At 42.4% G+C, this 21,761-nt stretch overlaps 1 protein-coding gene across 3 annotated transcripts in view; it reads left to right on the top strand.

The window, feature by feature from the left end:
* The window catches only part of LOC124795254 (replication factor C subunit 3), an 89,884-nt gene that overhangs the window by 61,912 nt on the left and 6,211 nt on the right, over positions 1-21,761 (top strand). For 2 of the 3 annotated variants that reach the window (XM_047259199.1, XM_047259198.1), the window contains exons 6-7: positions 12,392-12,560; positions 20,429-20,743. In XM_047259199.1, coding sequence (XP_047115155.1) covers positions 12,392-12,560; positions 20,429-20,617 — 358 coding nt within the window. In that variant the 3' untranslated portion in view covers positions 20,618-20,743. Of the gene's footprint in view, positions 1-12,391; positions 12,561-20,428; positions 20,744-21,761 lie in introns of those variants that run through there. The other variant, XR_007016668.1, reaches the window with a different exon arrangement.

Here is a 21,761-nt window from a genome sequence, read left to right on the forward strand (position 1 = left end):
TTTATTAAAGAAACATTTTAATTATTATTAGACAATACAACAAATAATTTAGAAGGAAGTACGATGTTTAACAACAAATACTGTAATTTAGGAATTTACTTTGGAGAATAACTCACTTGGAGCTGTGTGCGAGAGCATTGATTCGTTCTGTAATAGCTCTATCTGAGTGTTTTGAATGGTCCCCTCAAGTTTTGTCTTCTTCTCTTTAAGCTGTCTTATTTCTGCGTCAACAACCTTCCTTTTACTCAGATGATGCTTTTTCCTGAATGACTCGTCATTTTGATTTTTGAAGTCTTCAGCATATCGATCTCGTGAGTTTCTTACAAGAGTGTTTAAGGGACTTTGTTATAGGCACTCCTTGGACTCCGCCGTGTGTCTTGACTGTGTCGTACACCAGTCTTCTGCTCACTACAGATTGATCCCTCATATTCTCGAAGAGGCACTCTTTGTTCATCAAGAATCCTCACTCCACACCTGCTCGACTGTGCAACAAAGTGAGCGTGACTTCCATTGCCTTCTGCTGCTCGTGGCACATTGCATTCTGGTTCTTGAGACATTTCATCCAGAACTCATCCAGCCGTAGCTCCTTGTTGTTGAATGTTTCGAATTTTGTTTTGCAGTTCTTCTTTACAATCGTATTGCACTTCTGCTTTATCGGCACATCCACCATCCATCCAATTGCTCTCCACCAAAACCTGTAGAAAGGAATGAAATCATTTGAGACCAGCCTCCCTGCACACTATTGCGGGATAAAGGCAGCTTACAGCTTTTGTCAACTTAAAGTGTAGGGGAGATTTCTCCATCAACTTTGATACGAGCTTGATCATTCTTCTTCTGCATTCGTTCCGGAACTTAGCGATTTCAAGGGCTGTGAGAGACCTGCACTTCCTGAACTCATTCTTGATGGTGAACCCAATCTTGACGTGGTTCACACCCAAAAGATTGGATTCTTTGTCCAAATTAACTGACGGCAAGATCTTCATCGGCTGGACAAATCGTGTCATCGTTGTCTCCATTATCTCTTTCAAAGCAGAATGGAGGAATGGTGCTAGCGGCCAATTGGATTGGAAATCCTTTAGGAAAGGTATCAAGTCTCCAGCATGAGTTTTGAAAAAGGCAGTTTTCGGACCAAGTAGCTTGTCCTTAAGGTGATCCTCCACTACCCTGTAGCTAGTACATTTTGGTTTGTTTTTTTCTTCCAGCTTTGCAACAAATATTCGCAGAAACAGAAGCATTACTAGAGTACGCTCAGCAATGCCCACATTCTCCAGCCATCGGATCGCACAAAACTTCAAGGGAAACAGTTCCGATTCCGTTGTCAAAATATACAGAGCTCTTCTGGCAGGGACATCCTTAAAAAGATTGTTCAAGGCAGGTAAGAACTGAATTATCATCCACTGTTTCCTGATTGCGGACTTGAAGGCGCCGTGAACAACGTGAAGCCCACACGTTCCAATTTCCAATAAAACGGTGTCTACCCCTTCAATTTCTTTCAGAAATTTTTTAAATTCCCTTAAGAGCGCGAGTTTGACGTTAGGGCCGTCCTTCGATACTTATAAAAGTTTTTTCATTGCTTCGCCGGGAATTTTTTTCTTGAAGGACTCAAGTAGCTCAGCTGCTGTCGAACTGCCTAGAAAAGCCGATGCGTGCACACCAGATTTTTTTTTTTAAATGTCCCAATAACGCACTAAAATGTCCATCTGGATTCTTTTGCACATCTTGTTCGAGGATTTGTCAAAACAAACAACAATCCGTGATGCGTTTATGAGGTCAGCTTTAATTTCAGACTCAAGAAGGGAGCTAGTCCATATTGCACGATATAACCGATTTTGTGCTTTTGTAAACGCATTCTCTTGGCCACTTCACTGTCAGGGAACATTGCGGGGAAATATAACACGTCGTTCGCAGACCTACACAGTGACTTGTGTGAAATGATGCACTCCAAACACCACAATATTTCCGCCTTTGTTGTTTGTTGTTGTTGTTGTTGTTGTGGTCTTCAGTCCTGAGACCGGTTTGATACATCTCTCCATGCTACTCTATCCTGTGCAAGCTCCTTCATCTCCCAGTACCTGCTGCAACCTACATCCTTCTGAATCTGCTTAGTGTATTCATCTCTTGGTCTCCCTCTACGAGTTTTACCCTCCACGCTGCCCTCCAATACGAAATTGGTGATCCCTTGATGCCTCAGAATATGCGCTACCAACCTATCCCTTCTTTTAGTCATGTTGTGCCACAAACTCCATTTCACACCAATTCTCTTCAGTACCTCCTTATTAGTTATGTGATGTACCCATCTAATCTTCAGCATTCTTCTGTAGCATCACATTTCGAAAGCATCTATTCTCTTCTTGTCCGAACTATTTATCGTCCATGTTTCACTTCCATACATGGCTACAGTCCATACAAATACTTTCAGAAACGACTTCCTGACACTTAAATCAATACTCAATGTTAACAAATTTCTCTTCTTCAGAAACGCTTTCCTTGCAATTGCCAGTCTACATTTTATATCCTCTCTACTTCGACCATCATCAGTTATTTTGCTCCCTAAATAGCAAAACTCCTTTACTACTTTAAGTGTCTCATTTCCTAATCTAATTCCCTCAACATCACCCGACTTAATTCGACTACATTCCATTATCCTCGTTTTGCTTTTGTTGATGTTCATCTTATATACTCCTTTCAAGACACTGTCCATTCTGATCAGCTGCTCCTGCAGGTCCTTTGCTGTCTCTGACAGAGTTACAATGTCATCGGCGAACCTCAAAGTTTTTATTTCTTCTCCATGGATTTTAATTCGTACTCCGAATTTTTCTTTTGTTTCCTTTACTGCTTGCTCAATATACAGATTGAATAACATCGGAGAGAGGCTACAAACCTGTATCACTCCCTTCCCAACCACTGCTTCCCTTTCATGCCCCTCGACTCTTATAACTGCTATCTGTTTTCTGTACAAATTGTAATTTCTGTACAAATTGTAAATAGCCTTTCGCTCCCTGTATTTTACCCCTGCCACCTTCAGAATTTGAAAGAGAGTATTCCAATCAACATTGTCAAAGGCTTTCTCTAAGTCTACAAATGCTAGAAATGTAGGTTTGCCTTTCCTTAATCTTTCTTCTAAGATAAGTCATAGGGTTAGTATTGCCTCATGTCTTACAATATTTCTACAGATCCAAACTGACATTCCTCGAGGTCGGCTTCTGCCAGTTTTTCCATTCATCTGTAAAGAATTCATGTTAGTATTTTGCAGGTGTGACTTATTAAACTGATAGTCCAGTAATTTTCACATCTGTCAACACCTACTTTCTTTGGAATTGGAATTATTATATTCTTCTTAAAGTGTGAGGGTATTTCACGTGTCTCATACATCTTGCTCACCGGATGGTAGAGTTTTGTCAGGACTGGCTCTCCCAAGGCTGTCAGTAGTTCTAATGGAATGTTGTCTACTCCCAGAATGTTGTCTACTCCCGGGGCCTTATTTCGACTCAGGTGTTTCAGTGCTCTGTCAAACTTTTCACGCAGTATTATATCTCCCATTTCATCTTCATCTACATCCTCTTCCATTTCCATAATCTTGTCCTCAAGTACATCGCCCTCGTATAGACCCTCTATATACTCCTTCCACCTTTCTGCTTTCCCTTCTTTGCTTAGAACTGGGTTTCCATCTGAGCTCTTGATATTCATTCAAGTGGTTCTCTTTTATCCAAAGGTCTCTTTAATTTTCCTGTCGGCAGTATCTATCTTACCCCTAGTGAGATACGCCTCTACATCCTTACATTTGTCCTCTAGCCATGCCTGCTTAGCCATTTTGCACTTCCTGTCGATCTCATTTTTGAGACGTTTGTATTCCTTTTTGCCTGCTTCATTTACTGCATTTTTGTTTTTTTTCTCCTTTCATCAATTAAATTCAATATTTCTTCTGTTAACCAAGGATTTCTACTAGCCCTCATCCTTTTACCTACTTGATCCTCTGCTGCCTTCAATACTTCACCCCTCAAAGCTACCCATTCTTCTTCTACTGTATTTCTTTCCCCCATTCCTGTCAATTGTTCCCTTATGCTCTCCCTGAAACTCTGTACAACCTCTGGTTTAGTCTGTTTGTCCAGGTTCCATCTCCTTAAATTCCCACCTTTTTGCAGTTTCTTCAGTTTTAATCTACAGTTCATAACCAGTAGATTGTGGTCAGAGTCCACATCTGCCCCTGGAAATGTCTTACAATTTAAAACCTGACTCGTAAATCTCAGTCTCACCATTATATAATCTATCTGATACCTTCTAGTTTCTCCAGGATTCTTCCATGTATACAACCTTCTTTTATGATTCGTGAACCAAGTGTTAGCTATGGTTAGGTTATGCTCTGTGCAGAATTCTACCAGGCGGCTTCCTCTTTCATTTCTTACCCCCAATCCGTATTCACCTACTACATTTCCTTCTCTCCGTTTTCCTACTATTGAATTCCACTCACCCATGACTATTTAATTTTAATCTCCCTTCACTACCTGAATAATTTCTTTTATCTCATCATACATTTTATCAATTTCTTCATCATCAGCCTTTGTTACTTCGTCCTATATTGTCATCCGATCAATTCCTCTCAGTTTACCCCTGGGTTTTGACATTGCAGTGACATCCTTCCGTGGAGGCGCAACAACTCCAGCGGCCAATGCCACTGTTGTTGACCCAGCTGAATCCGCAGGTGTGGTAGTGGAAGTAGAATCTGTCTGCTGGGTTGAAGTGGTCGCTTCCGGCTGGGTGTAGACATACAAACTTGCTGTGCTTATCATGGCAGCTGCTTTCGCGACATGCTTCTTGGATTTTGTCATGTGACTTGTAAGAGCCGATCTTCCCATGGTACGGATGTTAATGAGGGTCCCTGGACATAATCCACATTTAGCACTATAAAGGTCTGTGGGTACTTTCACCAACCAGTCCTTGAATGCTGGATCTGAAAGCCAGCTATCTTGAAAACCAATCGACATAGCGCAGTCGTAGTGATTGTTGGTGGGCAACCTTTATTGGAGAAAGAGGAACGATGGATGAAATAAGGCTGCGCCTCAGTATTATGCATAATGAAATATGACACAGTGAGTGTTACCTACCTTGTCAGTTTATAAAACTTTGTCCCGCACGTGTGCAGAACTGCATTCAACAGATGAGCCGAACACACTGACAACTGACAGACTGTGTGGTCTGAAAAGCTAGCGAGGCACGTTTAAAAACACTGTCTCTGCCAAGCAACAATCGGCGCTAATTATGATATTATTAGTAGCGTTGCGCTTATTGACCCTTGAAGAAACTATGAATGACAAGGCTTATCAGCCAGTCTTACTCCAGTAATCTGTTGCAAGTTTCTAGCTAATTTTACATTTACAGTACAGCACCTCAATTATAAAGACGAAAGATATTAAGGCCACCACACTCATCGATCAAAGTTCTTCTCTCTCTCTCTCTCTCTCTCTGTCTGTCTGTCTGTCTGTCTGTCTGTCTCTCTATCGGCTGCTATTGGTTCCTTGCTCTCGTCTGCCATCCACGATTTCTAAGTTATGAAGTCTGCCGGTTACGAATGACTTGGCTCCCAGTTACTTTACAACTGAGGCACTTTGCTGTATGTAAAATTTCCGAAGTGCTTTAGGGCTTGGTACACCTTCTGTTGTACGTATACTGATTTTAATTTAAAGCCTAGATTCTGTACCAGTGTACATGTTGATTTACTTGTAGAGGAATGATTTACCCACTTAATTTTAAAATATGGTTTCACTTGACATCCAGTATACTGATAATGTCGCTTTTTATGTATCCCTTCGTACCTTGAAACGTAATAAATGCTCTTCAGCTGTTATTGTTGTCTTCACGCTTTGTTTTCTTGCTGTTCTTTGACGTACTTGCAAGCCCCCTCTCCATATTTTTCTGCTAATCAAGTCCGCAGTAAAGGAAACACTCTGGATGATAATTCAGTTTGTACATGCCTTGTAAAACGTATTTAAGGATTTCCATGCCAGAGTAGCTCTGTATATTTGGACCACGGAATTGGAAAGGTTGCCCTTGAAGTTTTGCGTGATCCGATGGCTGGAGAACGTAGACGTTGCGGAGTGCGCTCTAGTAACTGCTTCTGTATCTGCGAATGTTTGTTGCAAAGATAGAGCACAAAAACAACCCGAAACGTGCTAACTACACCGTAATCTGATCATCTGAAGAACATGGTACTCGGTTCAATAAACAAGTATTTTAAGACTCTTCCTCCAGATTTTCCTCCTTTAATTACTGACTAACTTACGTAATGTTATTGTTTACCACTTCCCTGCCAGCTAGTATTTTCCTATAATACTGTCTCGACGTTTTTTTTTTTCTCTTTACATATACCAAGTTATATTTTTTGGCATTGGATGTGAAACACCAATTGTTTTATTTGTATTTAATCTCAGTAACAACGGCTGTATTATTATGGCGTTTCACGGTATTGGGATTTTGAGCAGGAATATAACGATGTTAGCTGCTGAAAGCGATGGCTCGTCTTTCGGGTGATCGATGCTGGCTCGGTCACCTCACCTCGCCATCTCAGCTCGCAGCGATCTCTCTTCCCACTTCATCCAGTCACTGGATTGCTTTGCATTGACCAGCTGACGCCGTGGTGACTGCTCTCCTATTCTGTCCCATCCTTCATTGCCACTCCAGTCCCAGTCAGGCAGAACGCAGAATGCTCGCAAAGATCCCCAGACCTTGCTGTGAGTGCTCGCAGCCTTACGTCAGTGGGTGTTTAAATGTTTTACAATATATTCGGAGTTTCAAATAAAAACAGCGTAAAAGTTGTTGCATAACTCTTGGAGAAAACATGGCACTGACTACAGCTAAGTATAAACTTCACTTTGTAAAGGTTCTCCTAAATCACTGCAGCCATGATCAAGAAATAAAAACTAAATTAATTGTGTTATTGGAAAACGGCTTATGGAAAGGTTAGGGGTTTTATACTTCCGAGGACTTTAGGAAATGAAATCCAGCAAAAAACAATGCATTTTGGAAAGATCATTGATTTGCATCGCCATTTGAACTGCATGTTTGCGTAGTACGAAAGTACTTTTACGAAATACATTAAATACAGCAGTTCAGTTTCCGAAGCATTCTTAGGTTCCTGCCTAACCATGCCCTCTGAGAAAAAAACAGCAAACATTGTTAATGCCCAATATTGTATGTGAAAGTTCAGCTTTTCGTGAAGATATAGTGTACTTACATTTCTTTAACCCATTAACCTTTGGTCTTCATATGGTCACGCTACTTAACAGTGATGCTGCTAGTGGTTGATTACATAACATGTTTTATGCTCTGAACGAGGCTGACGAGAAAGACAGGCTGCGGCGCGTACATCATGAAGAACGGCCTGAGCTCGTTCGTTCCCTTAACGCAGCGGGCAAAATGCGTTTCTAAATCTGTTAACTCGCAACTGGGTACGTGCATACTCGCAACTGGGTGTGTGCATACTAACGAGAATTGCATCTTGTACTGGAATCCGTTATTATGAAGTCTTACTGATTACTATTTGTACAACAAAATTTAAAATAAAGTCTCGATAGAAATGGTATAACCGCTCGTTTATAGCATTTAGTCTCTTCTCCGTAACAGTTCTCCTTTCATAGATGTGGTGCCTTACGCAACTGATAATCATTTTGGCATGATTTTAATTGCCAAATTAGAGCCTGTTAGTAGGCCTACGGATTTCCTATCATTGTAGGACTAACAATGGTAAGATTCCATAATAGTGCATTCAAATAGACAATGCAATTCTCGTTCGTACATACACATCTAGTTACGGGTCAACTGGTGTAGAAACGCACTTTGCTGAGTTGAGCGAGCTTGGCCTACTTTCGTAACGTATGCGCCACGGCCTGTCTTTCTCGTAGGCCTCGTGCTCTGAATAACTGCCGTCATTCGCTAGTGAGACCACGTGACATGAGCTATGACTGGCTGACAAAAGCACATCGCTCAACACAATCTCTATTTTAGAGCTACGGAATATACTGTGCTGTAATTTGTGGAATTTGTGTATATATTTCCACAATACAAAAATAAACGGTGTGCATATTGTCTCGCATCAAACATATTTCCAAATGCATTGTTTTTCCTGGATTTCGTTTCCTAAAGTGCTGGAACATCCTCCGCCGGTATAAGACCTTCAAGATTCAAAGAACTGATAGGTTTTACAGCTCCAAGGGACAGTATACTGTTGCTTAACACGGATGTATTTTCACCCGCATTATACGTAATTTCATGCGGGAGAAATTGTGTTTTTAACCAGGATATTGTTTCAACACACAGCCTATTTGTGTTATACTTATTTCACTGTTAAGTTTATGCAATTTTGTTGATCTAACCAATAGGGGTTCCTTGTCTGAAACTCTGCTGTGGACTGGCTGACTCAGAACCAAAAATCGAGCGCTTATATATATCACCACAATAATAGGTACTGAAACTACACATTGTTTGATGTTTGAGTTACATAAATTACAATTAAAACTTAACTGAGTACATCGAAAAATTCGTTTCTTTTAACAGTTTCTTCTACTACAAGGGTTAGACTGAATTATTTGTTTATATGATGAAATTAACAGATATACAAGGTGTACAACTTTGCTTCCGCCTTTTTCCAATAGGTTGCAACAATGGTAAGTAGCCGTCGAAAGAAACAGATCACAGATGTCAGGACCTCGGTCAACATAACCTCATTCAAACATTAGTCAGTTTGTGTCTGCATCGTAAAGTTGTTCTTGATTGAAAATGTCCGTTTATGAGCCTAATTCCCATCATTTGCAGGAGGTGTTACTGTTTTGTTTCGGTATGAAGAAAACAGCGGCTGAGTCCCATCAAATGCTCTCAAGTACGTATGGTAAGGACGTTATTAGTGAAAGAATATGTTGTGAGTGTTTCAATGCTTCAAGAAAGGTGATTTTAATGTTGTAGACTGGCACAGTGGTGGAAGAGAGAATGTATTTGAAGATGCAGAATTGCAGACAGTGCTGAGTGAAGACTAGTGTCAAACTCAAGCTGAATTCCAGAATGAGGTTTTCACTGTGCAGCGTACACTGATATGAAACTTCCTGGCAGTTTAAAACTGTGTGCCGGACCGAGACTCGAACTCGGGACCTTTGCCTTTTGCGGGCAAGTGCTTCAAGATGAATTGGCACAATTAGTGAGAGCCATTTCAAAACGTCTCAAGGCTATGGGCATGATTCAGAAAGAAGGAACTTGGGTACCGTGTGAGCTGAAAACAAGAGACATTGTATTGCATTTGTGTGTTTTTGACAGTTGCTTCAGCGGCAAAAACGGAAGGGATTTCTGCATTGCATTGTGACCGGGGACGAAAAATGGGTTCATTATGATAAACCTAAAGGCAAAAATCATGGGGATATCCCGGCCATGCTTCCATATCAATGGTCAAACCGAATATTCCTGGCTCCAAGATCATGCTCTGCATTTGGTGGGACTAGCTTGGAGTCGTGTACTGTAAGGTGTTAAAACCAAGTGAAACAATCACAGGTGCCCATTATTGAATACAATGCGTTTGAGCAGAGCATTAAAAGACAAAAGGCCACAATACAGCGAGAGGCACGATAAAGTGATTTTGCAGCACAACAACACCCAACCCCACGTTGCAAAAGAGGTCAAAACGTACTTGGAAGCTTTAAAATGGGAAGTCCTACTCCACCCGCCGTATTCTGCAGACATTGCTCCCTCTGACTGTCACCTGTTTAGATCAGTGGTGCATGGCCTGGCTGACCAACACTTCCGATCTCATGAAGAAGTCACAAATTGGATCGATTCGTGGATCGCTTCAAAAGATGAGCAATTTTTTCGGCGCGAGAATCGTACACTGCCCGAAAGATGGGAGAAAGTAGTGGCCAGCGATGGAAAATACTTTGAATGATACATGTGTAACCAGTTTGTTTCATTAAAGCCTCAAATATTAGGGAAAAAACGGTGGAAGCAAAGTTGTACACCTTGTAGTTATGCAAACAATACTTTTGACAAAACTAGTAATTACTTTGGAATTAATTAAGGGCTGGCTTTGCTAACATGTTTTCAAATAGAGCCAAATAGATCCTTCAAGAATACTATTAGTTGATCCTCGAAATGTTTATAATTAGTAAAAAATTTATATTTGTTTATGAGTCAACAATAGAATTTAAGTTACAAAACAATTACTGATTTCATCCTATAACAAAAGATATTAACTAGAAATAGTTGAAATAAATTAGAAAATCAATTACATACAGAAAACTAAGCACAAAACTAGATCTGGTGCTGTATTCTTTAAAACTGAGGGCCAACCTTTCTCTTTTATGAAAATGCAGATTATACTCACATATGACAATGATAATTAGTCAAAAGTGAAAAAATGAATTCCAAGGAGGCAGATAGCAAAACAAGAGAGGAAATAAAAAGATACCAGCTTGCTTCCCCACACTATGCAAGCCTTAAGACTCAGTGGCTCCTTCTTGCGGCAGAAGGGTTGAAGGGGAAGAAAGTGGTAAAGGAAAAGGACTGGAGAGATTTAGGAAAAAGGGCAGAGTTTGGAAAAGTCATCCAGAATCCTGAGACGGGGCAGACTTACTGTATGGGATAAGAAGGAAAGACTGATGCCTTCTCTTCCTGTCCGCTAAGTCTCCACTAACAATGGGTTATGGGTGACTTTCCAAACTGTGCCCTTTTTCCTAAATCTCTCCAGTCCTTTTCCTTCACCCCTATTTCTTCCCCTTCAACCCTACTGCCGGAAGAAGGAGCCCTTGGCTCCGAAAGCTTGCATAAGTAAAACTTTTTTATGTGTGTTCTTCTTCTGCTGCTTGGTGAGCAGATTTTTTTAAATCTTTCCTATTACATTAATAAAGAGTTCAAAATTTATGGCTGAAGGTGTACTGCTGTGTACTTGAAATTGACCACCTGACGTTTCAACCACCATCCTCTACAAAGCTGGCATACAAAGGTGTTGTAAAGTTGTTTTGTAGCTAATTTTTGTGCCAGATGATAATACAGCTGCATAATAAACATTGAGAATTGTCATTCTTATCTTGGAAAAAAAGTTGTGATTCCCACTCATTTTGTAGGCCACTGGACTGCCTCTTTTTTTAGTGTACATCCCATTGCAATAACCATTGGACGTTCAAACTGTCTTTATACCGTGAGCAAATAGCTAGGGATAAACAGCACTGCCTTCACAAACAGAATAAAGTTGTGCCAACAAAAAAAAAAAAAGGCCACATGAATGACTGGAGGAAACAGCATTACATTGCAGTCACCTCATACCGAGTAATTCTGAGAAGGACTGAGCATAGCCAAAATGAACCTGACAAAGCTGATACATGCTGGACAGCATGCATACAGTCTGGCATGTTGTGGCTGACTGCGCTCAAATGATATTTGTGGTTAACAATAAAAGTGAATTTAGGATAAACTGTAAAATCCACAACCACAATATTAGAAGTAAAAGTCATTTCCTAATTGACCCTGCTTCTGTATCTAGGGTTCAGGATGGAATATTGTGTTCAGGTTCTAAAATCTACAACAGGCGGATAATGGATTCGGGCAGGAAATTGGAAATACGCAGACAAGAGAGTACCTTAAAAGCCACTCCTTTTATAAATCATTGAAATAATTATTAAACATGTTTTCAACTTTCCAAGTATTGAAAGCCGTAAGTTAGATAAATGTTTAGTAAAGAAAAACAGCAGTAGGATAGTGTAAGAGGCACACACACACACACACACACACACACACACACACACACACACACACACACAGAGAGAGAGAGAGAGAGAGAGAGAGAGAGAGAGAGAGAGAGACATTTTGGCACGTACAAAAAATGAAACTACATTCATGTAATGCTGAAAAGGACTTAGAAGTTATGTACAATTTTTCACTCTAACAAATGCTTGTAAAGTTACTCCGACTTGAGTAAGAAAGAACAACATATAACTAAATAATTTTGTTGTGCCTTTTTCTGACATCTGCTCACAGCTACCTGTTCCAGCACAGTTTCCAAAGGTCGTTCCTCTAACTAAAAAAGCTTTGACATAATTATTGGAGAAAAAAAAATTGTTAGGGGTATTTTTGTGTGCTAATTATGTTACTTGCTGCAGACAATTTTCTGCACGTGTCAAACTCACCCTGTGTGTGTGTGTGTGTGTGTGTGTGTGTGTGTGTGTGTGTGTTCCTATAAATTTCAGTTCTCAGTAGATTAGCACTAGCTACAATTTTATGTTAGTTGCTTTACTGCAGTAGCTGTTTTTGCCTTCTAAAGTGTAACTTACTTTGTTCCACATTCCAGAGGGCTCTTTGTAATGATGAGATTTAGGGAACTAAATGTATGAATGAAACACTGAATAATTTTTTTTTTCTTACACAGGAATACTCCAACAGCAGATTCGCCAGTGCAGTTGCCAGACTGGTTGGTGTTTTTACAAGGTGTGTCAGACCTCATGGTTGCAGAGCAAACACCTAGACAGATTGGGATAATTCGAGAGAAATTGTATGAACTCATTATCCATGGCATTCCTACAGAACTCATTTTCAAGGCAAGTGAACTTGTTCTGATAAATTTTGGCTTTAAATGCTGAACTTTTAGAGCAAAATATGGCTGTCACGTAGTTTTGGCAGAAAGTAGTAGTCAAAATGGGTGTACAAGAATGGATTAAAAATGTAATTGGGAATGAAGAGGCATAAAGGTTTCATTGCATAGTGACTGTCTTTTCTCCAGTGTACTTGGCTGTACAGTATTCATAGTTTGTGTATGAAATATTGTTTGCTCAACTTGTACATCAGACTTTCTCTTGGTAAGTGAGTCACAGCTTCAGTCCATACCGGTCTCAGACATTGAATTTGGAGTTTACAGATGATGTGGCTTGATCTAAAGCATTTTAATCAGCCTGTGCTTACTTTAAAATTTGATAGTCTTCCAAGAGTTTTGTTAGATTGTATTGCCATTTAACATTTTTTTTTTTTTTTCAATTGGGAACGAAGATATATTCTCTTTGTGATCTTTTTTGTGTAAAACACTTCGAAACAGCATCATCTAGGTCCATGTTCATGATAAGCTTCATAGTTTTACGACTTGTCGATCCATTAGTAAAATTAAACTTATATATAAAATTTGTGATGCTCCTCTTTTGCTTTTTATATTTGTAATTTTTGTGTTACCAATCTTATACTCATTAGATTACTTAGATGCAGATTCACCTTCCTCTAACCTTTTATTTATGTTATATTTATCTGTCTCATGTTTTCATTTAGGAATTTTGTGTCACAAGTTGAAACAAGTGATTGTAACAGAGCACAAAATGATTACTATTGTCGGCAATGTGACGTGTGTGTGTGTGTGTGTGTGTGTGTGTGTGTGTGTGACGCGGGGGGGGGGGGGGGGGGGAATGCTAGCGGATAGATCAGTTAAGCATTCATTTGATTGACCACACACACACACACACACACACACACACACACACACACACACACACACACAGTTTTAATGAATAAGGTGGCGAAGTAGTTTACACCCTACTGCCAGTCCGATGAAACATGTCACTCTAACTTGAAGCTCATGTGTAGTTGGCTTTACTGCAATTGCGAGGTCGCTATAGTTGGAACCGCAGGATGTTCTGCAAATGTAGGTTACAATTGCCACGTATATAAGCAGTTGCATAATAATGTATACGTAAGTATAACAAAGAACATGTTTCTGGCAATCAAGAAAACAACTACAGAGAAAAAGTGTATGCTGATATATGAAACTGCGACATTAATAAATAACAACCAAAGTTAATGACAGTGTCTAAGAGAAATTGTTCCGACTTGTTACCACAATAGCTGTGTATAAAAACTTCATATAGTAATGTAAACAAAAACACACTATCAACATTCATAGAATGAAATAAAGAAATGAGTGCTTACTATGATACAGAATGAAAGTGTTAATTCTTTGTATGTTGACATGCACCAACTTACAGTGTCAGTGGTCCAATTCCATCAAGTTCTAATCACTATCATTGAAATTGGTGCCAAAACCATCATTTTCATCAACAGACATCCTCATTTATAATTCTATCTATAGTCTGTGCTAAGCTTACCAACGTTGTCTACTTTCTTCCTCCATGAGCCATCGTCTACACTAGCAAGATCTTTGTGCAATGCTGTCGTAAGAGGCGACTAAAAGGAGTCTCAACTGTTTCGGTCTTTAATGTGATGGTCCCTTAAGGGGTTTGACCACTCCATTTCTAAATTTTTCCGTTAGTGCGTACCATTTGGGGAAGGACACCTTACATGGTGCATCTTAAATCCATCTTGCCCTAAGATCTGGCACACCTGATTTTTCATGGACTTACACCGAGCTTCCGGCCACATCCACTGCAGTGTGTTCTGGGTGGCACACATTCCCTCCAATGTGCTCTTCGATCTTTGCCCTCATGATGTACATGGATATTTCGACACCCGACATCCAGCACGGTAGCTAGTCCGTTGTGGTGGGGTCGTCATGTACCCTCTTGGTGGTAGCCTCCTGACTACACAGGGATCGCACTGCTGATGCCTGAGCTGCTACCTCCCCACGTATGCCGAGGAGTAGATGCGTATCCCTCTGGGGCATCGGGACTCCCAGCAAAGGCCATCCTGCCAGGTGGTCTTTGCTGCGGCTGGGTGGCGCCAGTGGGGAGAGCCCCTGGTCGGAGTGGGTGGCATCAGGGTGGATGACCCGCAATGAAGCGTGGTACATCGTCTCTCGCTGGTGGGCGTCCACCAGCAGCCTCTAAGCGATCGAGGTCTACCCTCAACGGGAAGAAATTTGATCAGAGATTGTTTCCCTCCCTGCCCACTCCATGGGAGGAACGCCTGGCTTAAGACAGCAGTGGGGAATATTCCCCCCGATACCTCGTATGTATGCGGGTTGATGGGGACTCGTTTATGTCGACCAAGCCCCAGTTTTTTGTGAAGCATTTAGAGGACAAGTTCGGGGAGGTGAAAGGCTTGTCCAAGATGCGCTCTGGTTCTGTGCTCATCAAAACGGCATCCTCTGCCCAGTCACGGATGTTGCTCAATTGTGACAAGTTGGGGGATGTTTCAGTTAGCATCACGCCGCATAAGAGTCTCAACATGGTCCAGGGTATTACATTCCACAGGGATCTTCTTCTGCAGTCCGACGATGAATTACGCGCCAACCTCGAACGACGAGGTGTTCACTTCGTCCGGTGCGTCCATCGGGGTCCGAGGGATAATCAGGTAGCCACCGGTGCCTTCATTTTGGCCTTCGAGGGTGATGTCTTACCCGAAAAGGTTAGGCTGATGGTTTACTGTTGTGATGTGAAGCCATATATCCCTCCTCCGATGCGGTGTTTTAAGTGCTGGAAGTTCGGGCACATGTCATCTCGCTGTACTTCCAGCATCACGTGTCGGGATTGTTGACGTCCTTCGCATCCCAATACTCCCATGTGCCCCACCTCCTATCTGTGTTAATTGCGGAGAACAGCATTCCCCCTGCTCGCCGGACTGTAGGATATTCCAGAAACAAAGGAAGATAATGGAATATAAGACCCTGGACCGCCTGACATACCCCGAGGCTAGGCGGAAATATGAGCGGCTCCATCCTGTGGCAATGACGTCCACTTACGCCGCTGCTGTCACGACGGTTCTCCCATCATTCCGAATCGGCTCTCAGATCGGTCAGAATCCACCAGCCCCCTTGCTTGTGGGGGGCCCTTCACAACCTGTTGCTCCTGCTCCATCTACTTCAGGAGCAACACCCCCCCAACATTCGGGGACATCAGTTCCCCCTTCCCAGCCGGAGAAGCATAAGACTTCTTCGGCTCCTCTCGCAAGGAAGAGGTCCCTTGGGGACCTCCCTTCGCAATTTCCGACCAGCGGCACAGCAGACACCCGCAAGTGGCTCAAACAACCACCAGTCCCTGGTCTTAGGGCCTCACGGTTGTCGTCCGTCCCTGAGACTGACCCTGTGAAGCCCTCCAAGCCTGAACCACCGAAGGCACAATGCGAGAAACTGAAACAGAAGCAGAAGAAAGTCCCCAAGAATACCGACATTGCGGTGGCACCCGTCCCACCGCTTCCTACAAGCTCTGCGTCTGAGGACGAGGTGGAGATTCTGGCGTCTGCTGAGGACCTCGATCTCGCTGGTCCCTCAGACGCCATGGATAGCGCTAGCACCGGTGCTCTATTGGAGGCAGCAGGTGACCCAGCGGCGTAATCTGCCTTCAAAGTCCCGTCACGCCTCTCTCAGACATGGCCAATAACATCCTCCAGTGGAACTGCGGTGGTTTCTTCCACCATCTAGCTGAGCTCCGACAACTTATCAGCCTTCATCCTTTTCTCTGCATTGCTCTGCAGGAAACTTGGTTTCCAGCAATGCGAACCCCCGCCCTCCGTGGCTATCGGGGTTATTATAAGAACCGAGCAGCTTATGCAAGGGTATCTGGTGGCGTCTGCATCTATGTCCTTAACTCTCTTCACAGCGAGTCTGTCCCTCTACAAACGGCTTTAGAGGCTGTCGCTGTTAGGGTGTGGACGCCACAGGCTATTACCGTCTGCAGTCTTTACCTTCCACCGGATGGTGATGTCGCGCAGCATGAGCTGGCTGCTCTGCTGGCCTAATTGCCGCCACCTTTCTTGTTACTGGGCGATTTCAATGCCCACAACCCTCTATGGGGTGAGACTGTCTCCGATGACCGCGGTCGTGCCGTGGAGCATTTGTTGGCTCAGCTCGACCTTAGCCTCTTGAACACGGGTGCTCCCACGCATTTCAGTGTGGCCCATGGCTCGTTCTCAGCCATCGATCTCTCTCTTTGCAGCCCCGGACTTGTCCCATCCCTCCACTGGAGAATGCATCCTGACCTGTGTGGTAGTGACCATTTTCCCATCTATTTGTCACTGCCCCAGTGTCATTCTTCTGGGCGCCTGCCCCGCTGGGCTCTCCACAGGGCTGACTGGCCGGCTTTTACTTCCGCTGCAACCATCGAGTCTCCCCCCCACAGGGTGACATTGACGAGGTGGTCCGTGTCTTAACCACGTCAATCATTTTGGCGGCAGAGGCTGCCATCCCCCGCTCTTCTGGACTCCCTCAGAGGAAGGCTGTACCCTGGTGGTCGCCAGAGATTGCTGAGGCTATTCGCGACCGTAGGCGGGCCCTCCAGCATCATAGGCGGCACCCGTCTCTAGAGACCCTCATCACCTTTAAGAGGCTCCGTGCCTTGGCCCGTCGTCTTATTGCATGGCGTAAGCAGGAGTGCTGGGAGAGGTATGTCTCATCCTTGGGCTCCCGTGTCTCCCCCTCGCTCGTGTGGTCCCGGATCCAGCGGATTTATGGATACCAGACCCCTATGGGTGTCCCTGGGATCTCCTTGGACGGCGGTCTGCACGGACGCTGCCGCCATTGCTGAACGCCTTGCTGCGCACTTTGCTAAGAGCTCTGCGACTGCAACTTATCCCCCCGCCTTTCGCTCTCTAAAGGAGCGAGTCGAGCAGTCGCCGTTATCATTCCACACGCGTCATTCTGAAAAATACAGTGCTCCTTTCAGCGAGAGGGAATTCCTCGCTGCCTTTCGCCGATTGCCCTGATAAGGCACCAGGACCAGACTGCATCCACGCACAGATGCTGAAGCATCTCTCCAGGGACTGCCAGAGACACATCCTCACCATCTTTAACCGCATTTGGAGCGAGGGCGTGTTCCCGTCGCAGTGGCGAGAGGGTGTTATTGTCCCCATCTTGAAGCCCGGTGCGGACCCACTGGTGGTGGACAGCTATCGTCCCATTACCCTCACCAACGTTTTGTGCAAATTGCTCGAACGTATGGTTGGGCGGCGTTTGTGTTGGGTCCTTGAGTCGCGCGGTCTCCTCGCTCCATCCCAGGGTGGCTTCCGTCGGAGCCGATCTGCTGCGGACAATTTGGTGCGGCTGGCATCTGCTATCCGTACGGCCTTTGCCCGACGTCAGCATCTTGTTGCTGTCTTTTTTGATCTGCGGAAGGCGTATGACACCACATGGAGGCATCACATCCTTGCTACGTTGCATGAGTGGGGTCTTCGTGGTCGGCCATACCTACCTGACGCACGGTCATCTTTTGCGTCAGGAGGATCCCCCCCTGTGTCGGTGTGGGTCCCGGCTGACGGGCACCCACATTTTGTTGGAGTGTCCCCGACTGCGCACCCTCCGGCAGTCTTTTAATCTCCCGGGCACTTTGCCTTTGGTTTTATGCGACGATGCCTCCATGGCTGATGACGTTTTAAATTTTATCCATGGTAGTCCTTTTTATGGTTCCATTTAGGGAGGTCCTGCACCTTTCCCTTTCTGTGTCTTTTGTCCTCGTGTCTCTCAATATTCGTTGCTGTTTTGGTGTGTCGTCGGATGGTTGACTCTTTCCCTTTTTTTTGTTCTCGTGGTCAGTCAACCAGTCTCCGGCCATCTTCTTTTCTTCTGTTTCTTTCTGTCTGGTGTTCATTTGTACTCTTCTTGTCTGTAGTGTTTGTTGCTGCATTTGTGTTCTTTTAGTGCCTGGGGGGGAGTCTCCTCCCCCCTTTGGTTTTTACCTGCTCCGCCAATTTTCGGCTCGCCTGTTTTTGGAATGGGGGACTGATGACCTTCGCTGTTTAGTCCCCCTTAAACATCCCAACAACCACCACCACCACTTTGTGCAATGCCTTTCCATTTCTGTTATAGTAAAAGATTTATTATTTTGAATGCAAGTCTCAATGTCACTCTGAGTCAGTTCAATTTTGTTGAAATGTCAGTGATAAAGTCGTAGTCTACTTACCATATGACGCTATTCTCTAGCAACTTCATCTATAGACACATGTGCTTACTTTGTTTCACAAGCTCATGTAGCAGCAGTTTTGTTAGACTCATGTCCACAGCAATGTCTCTCACCATAACCACTGCACAATAGTTGCTTCGGAGTCAGTAGGTGTTGGACTTTTGTCTAATATCACTGAATGATAAGGTGCATTATCCATTACAAACACTGTCGGAACTCTAAACTGGAGCACCAAATATTTGAAGCACTGCAGAAATTTCAGATGGTCCAGATCCTTATGGCAGTCACAGGTTTTTCTTGATTGAAAAACTAAAAGTTCTTCATACACAAAACCGTTCGAAGAACCTGTGTGGTCTACAATGAATCTGGCTCCTCTTTCCGATGATTGACGACTGCTCCTATTCAGAGTATCATCTGTTCAGCATTTATCAACTGCTTCTCCAACATTTACCCAGGTTTCATTTGACCATATAATTGAATGGCTATCCTTTCCTATAATTTTATGTAAGAAGATACTAGGAGCCACAACTGCATTAGCTTTTTGGAGCATAAGACCATATTTTTTAAAAATATAATTTAAAGTGCTGTTTTCCCTACTGAAGAAAAATCAAAGTCTTTTAAAGAAATCAGGAAGTTTGCTGTTGTGGGGTATTCTTTCCTACTATAATATCCATAAATGTGCTGAGAAACTGCATCAGTTTGGAATGACTCTAGATCTGTAACTGGGCAAGGCTGCTTATTTTTCTTTCCAGAGGTACTTGAAAATACTATGTTTTGTTCCAAATGGTCTACTTCAGTATTTTACAAGTCTTGAAGTAGCACTTCTTTCCTTATTACAGCTCTTTCTTCATTGTGTTATGAACTGAAAGGCCCTTGCACATACATTTTGGTGAGTTGACTTGATTTGCAACTTTCCTCATACTTCAAATCTGGTACAACAATAACAACTATTAGTGTATTCACCACAGTGTACAATCTCATGGACTATAGCATTCTGCTTACAGCCTGCAAATAATAGTTAATTAAAAGTACAATGAGATCTGACACTGATAGAAAATTTGTTACTTATTCACATACTTAGCATTAGATTTGCATTGAATAAAGCAAACCATACGAAGCTAGAACCAGCACAAATGGGCCGTCAAAATTTTGTCTGAATAATTACTGTTCACTTACCTTAATTGTTTTAAGTACTTCAGATTTAAAATAACAGGTCCTATGTCTTCATTACATTCAGAGATGATTGTTACCTACCATCAATCATTTTCATTACTAGTAATACATTAATAGTTGTTTGCTTTTGTTTGTATTAATAAGCCTTAGCATTTTGTCACTTACACAATTTGTCACTAAACACATCCATGTAAATCTTCTCATTGTGGATAAACAAAGTTTTTTAACAAACTATTCTAAGCATGTTCTTTAATAATACGTCTACTGCACTTAAGATATCTCCTCTTCATTTCTGGTTATATATACTGAATGTAATAAAGTAAAGACAAGACGTTATAATGGAGGTGTTACAAACTGTATGAAATTCTAGTTAATGGTCTTGGTAGTTAACATCTGTGTGAAGAAGTATTTGATGTGCTGCCCCTTTCCAGTTATTTTTGTTTATAATATTATTTTATTCCCTACAGCACCTCGTTGATGAAGTGGTGGAGAAGTGCGACATGCAACTGAAGACACAAGTGGTTGCTGCAGCAGCTTTATATGAACACCGTTTACACCACGGCAATAAAGCTATTATGCATTTAGAAGCATTTGTTGCAAAGTTTATGAGTATCTACAAAAAGTTCATGGAGGATATGATGCATGATATGTTTTGAGAAACAATAAACCACCTCTCTCCTCCTCTCGCTATCCTTTCTGACCGTCTTTCTCGTGTGTGTGTGTGTGTGTGTGTGTGTGTGTGTGAGAGAGAGAGAGAGAGAGAGAGAGAGAGAGAGAGGGAGGGAGAGGGCGGGGGGGGAGGGGGGGAGAGAGAGAGAGAGAGAGAGAAGTGAAGGTATTCATTGATGGAAAAGAATAACTTATTTTTAGAAATCTTATTTAAAGTTTTCTTTGGACTTGTATTTTCCACTGGAATATGCTTGTTTAATTCTGCACATGTAAATAATAAATCAGTACTCTAAAAACAGTTTTGCATTTTATTATTTCTCAGTGCTGTACCTTTGATCTGGATATTATTTGTGGAGTACAACAATTGAAATAAGATAGACTGCTACTCACCACACAGAGGAGGCACTGAGAGCAGCAGACAGGCATATGTGCTTACATTGTGCCTGTCTGCTGTGTTTGGTGAGTAGCAATCCATCCAATATCATTTGTTATGTAAACAAAAAATCTATTCATCAAGCAGCAGCAGGAGAACAGAGATATATGTAAAGTTTTGCGTTTGCAAACTTAAAGAGCCTTTTTCTGCCAGAAGGGGAAGGAAGAGGAGTGAAGGAAAAGGACTGGAGAAGTTTAGGAAAAGGGGTAGAATTTGGAAAAGTCACCCAGAACCCTGAGTTGGGGGAGACTTACTGGATGTGATGGCCGTTCCTCCAACATCTGTCACTGGTGTTGGTCTTACCCGTCCATTATGTCCATATGTTAGCAAATGAATTTGCAAAGAAAAAGGTAGGTCCTCCTTGAATTCTTTATCATATCTGGCTAAGGACCCTGACTGACTAACAGCATTCGAGATTCAGGCAAATGAGTGTTTTCAGAATACCTCCTTTGTGAATGAATTATGAATTACACTTTTCTAATATTGTTGAAGACAACAACAATGATAAGTTGATTTGTATTAACCACTGTTGTAAAATCTTGTTAAATGCTTAATACTAGATTACAACAGCCGTATATGTATATTGCACATTGTGCTTACAGAGAAGGTTGTTCAAAGATCAATAATTCAAGCATTTGAAGCATTCAGAATCAAAAGTTGCTACATCACTGCTTGAAATTTGTATTATGGGAGAGCTA

The sequence above is a fragment of the Schistocerca piceifrons genome, chromosome 4 (genome assembly GCF_021461385.2).
Source record: "Schistocerca piceifrons isolate TAMUIC-IGC-003096 chromosome 4, iqSchPice1.1, whole genome shotgun sequence".
In the NCBI taxonomy this organism is placed as follows: domain Eukaryota; kingdom Metazoa; phylum Arthropoda; class Insecta; order Orthoptera; family Acrididae; genus Schistocerca; species Schistocerca piceifrons.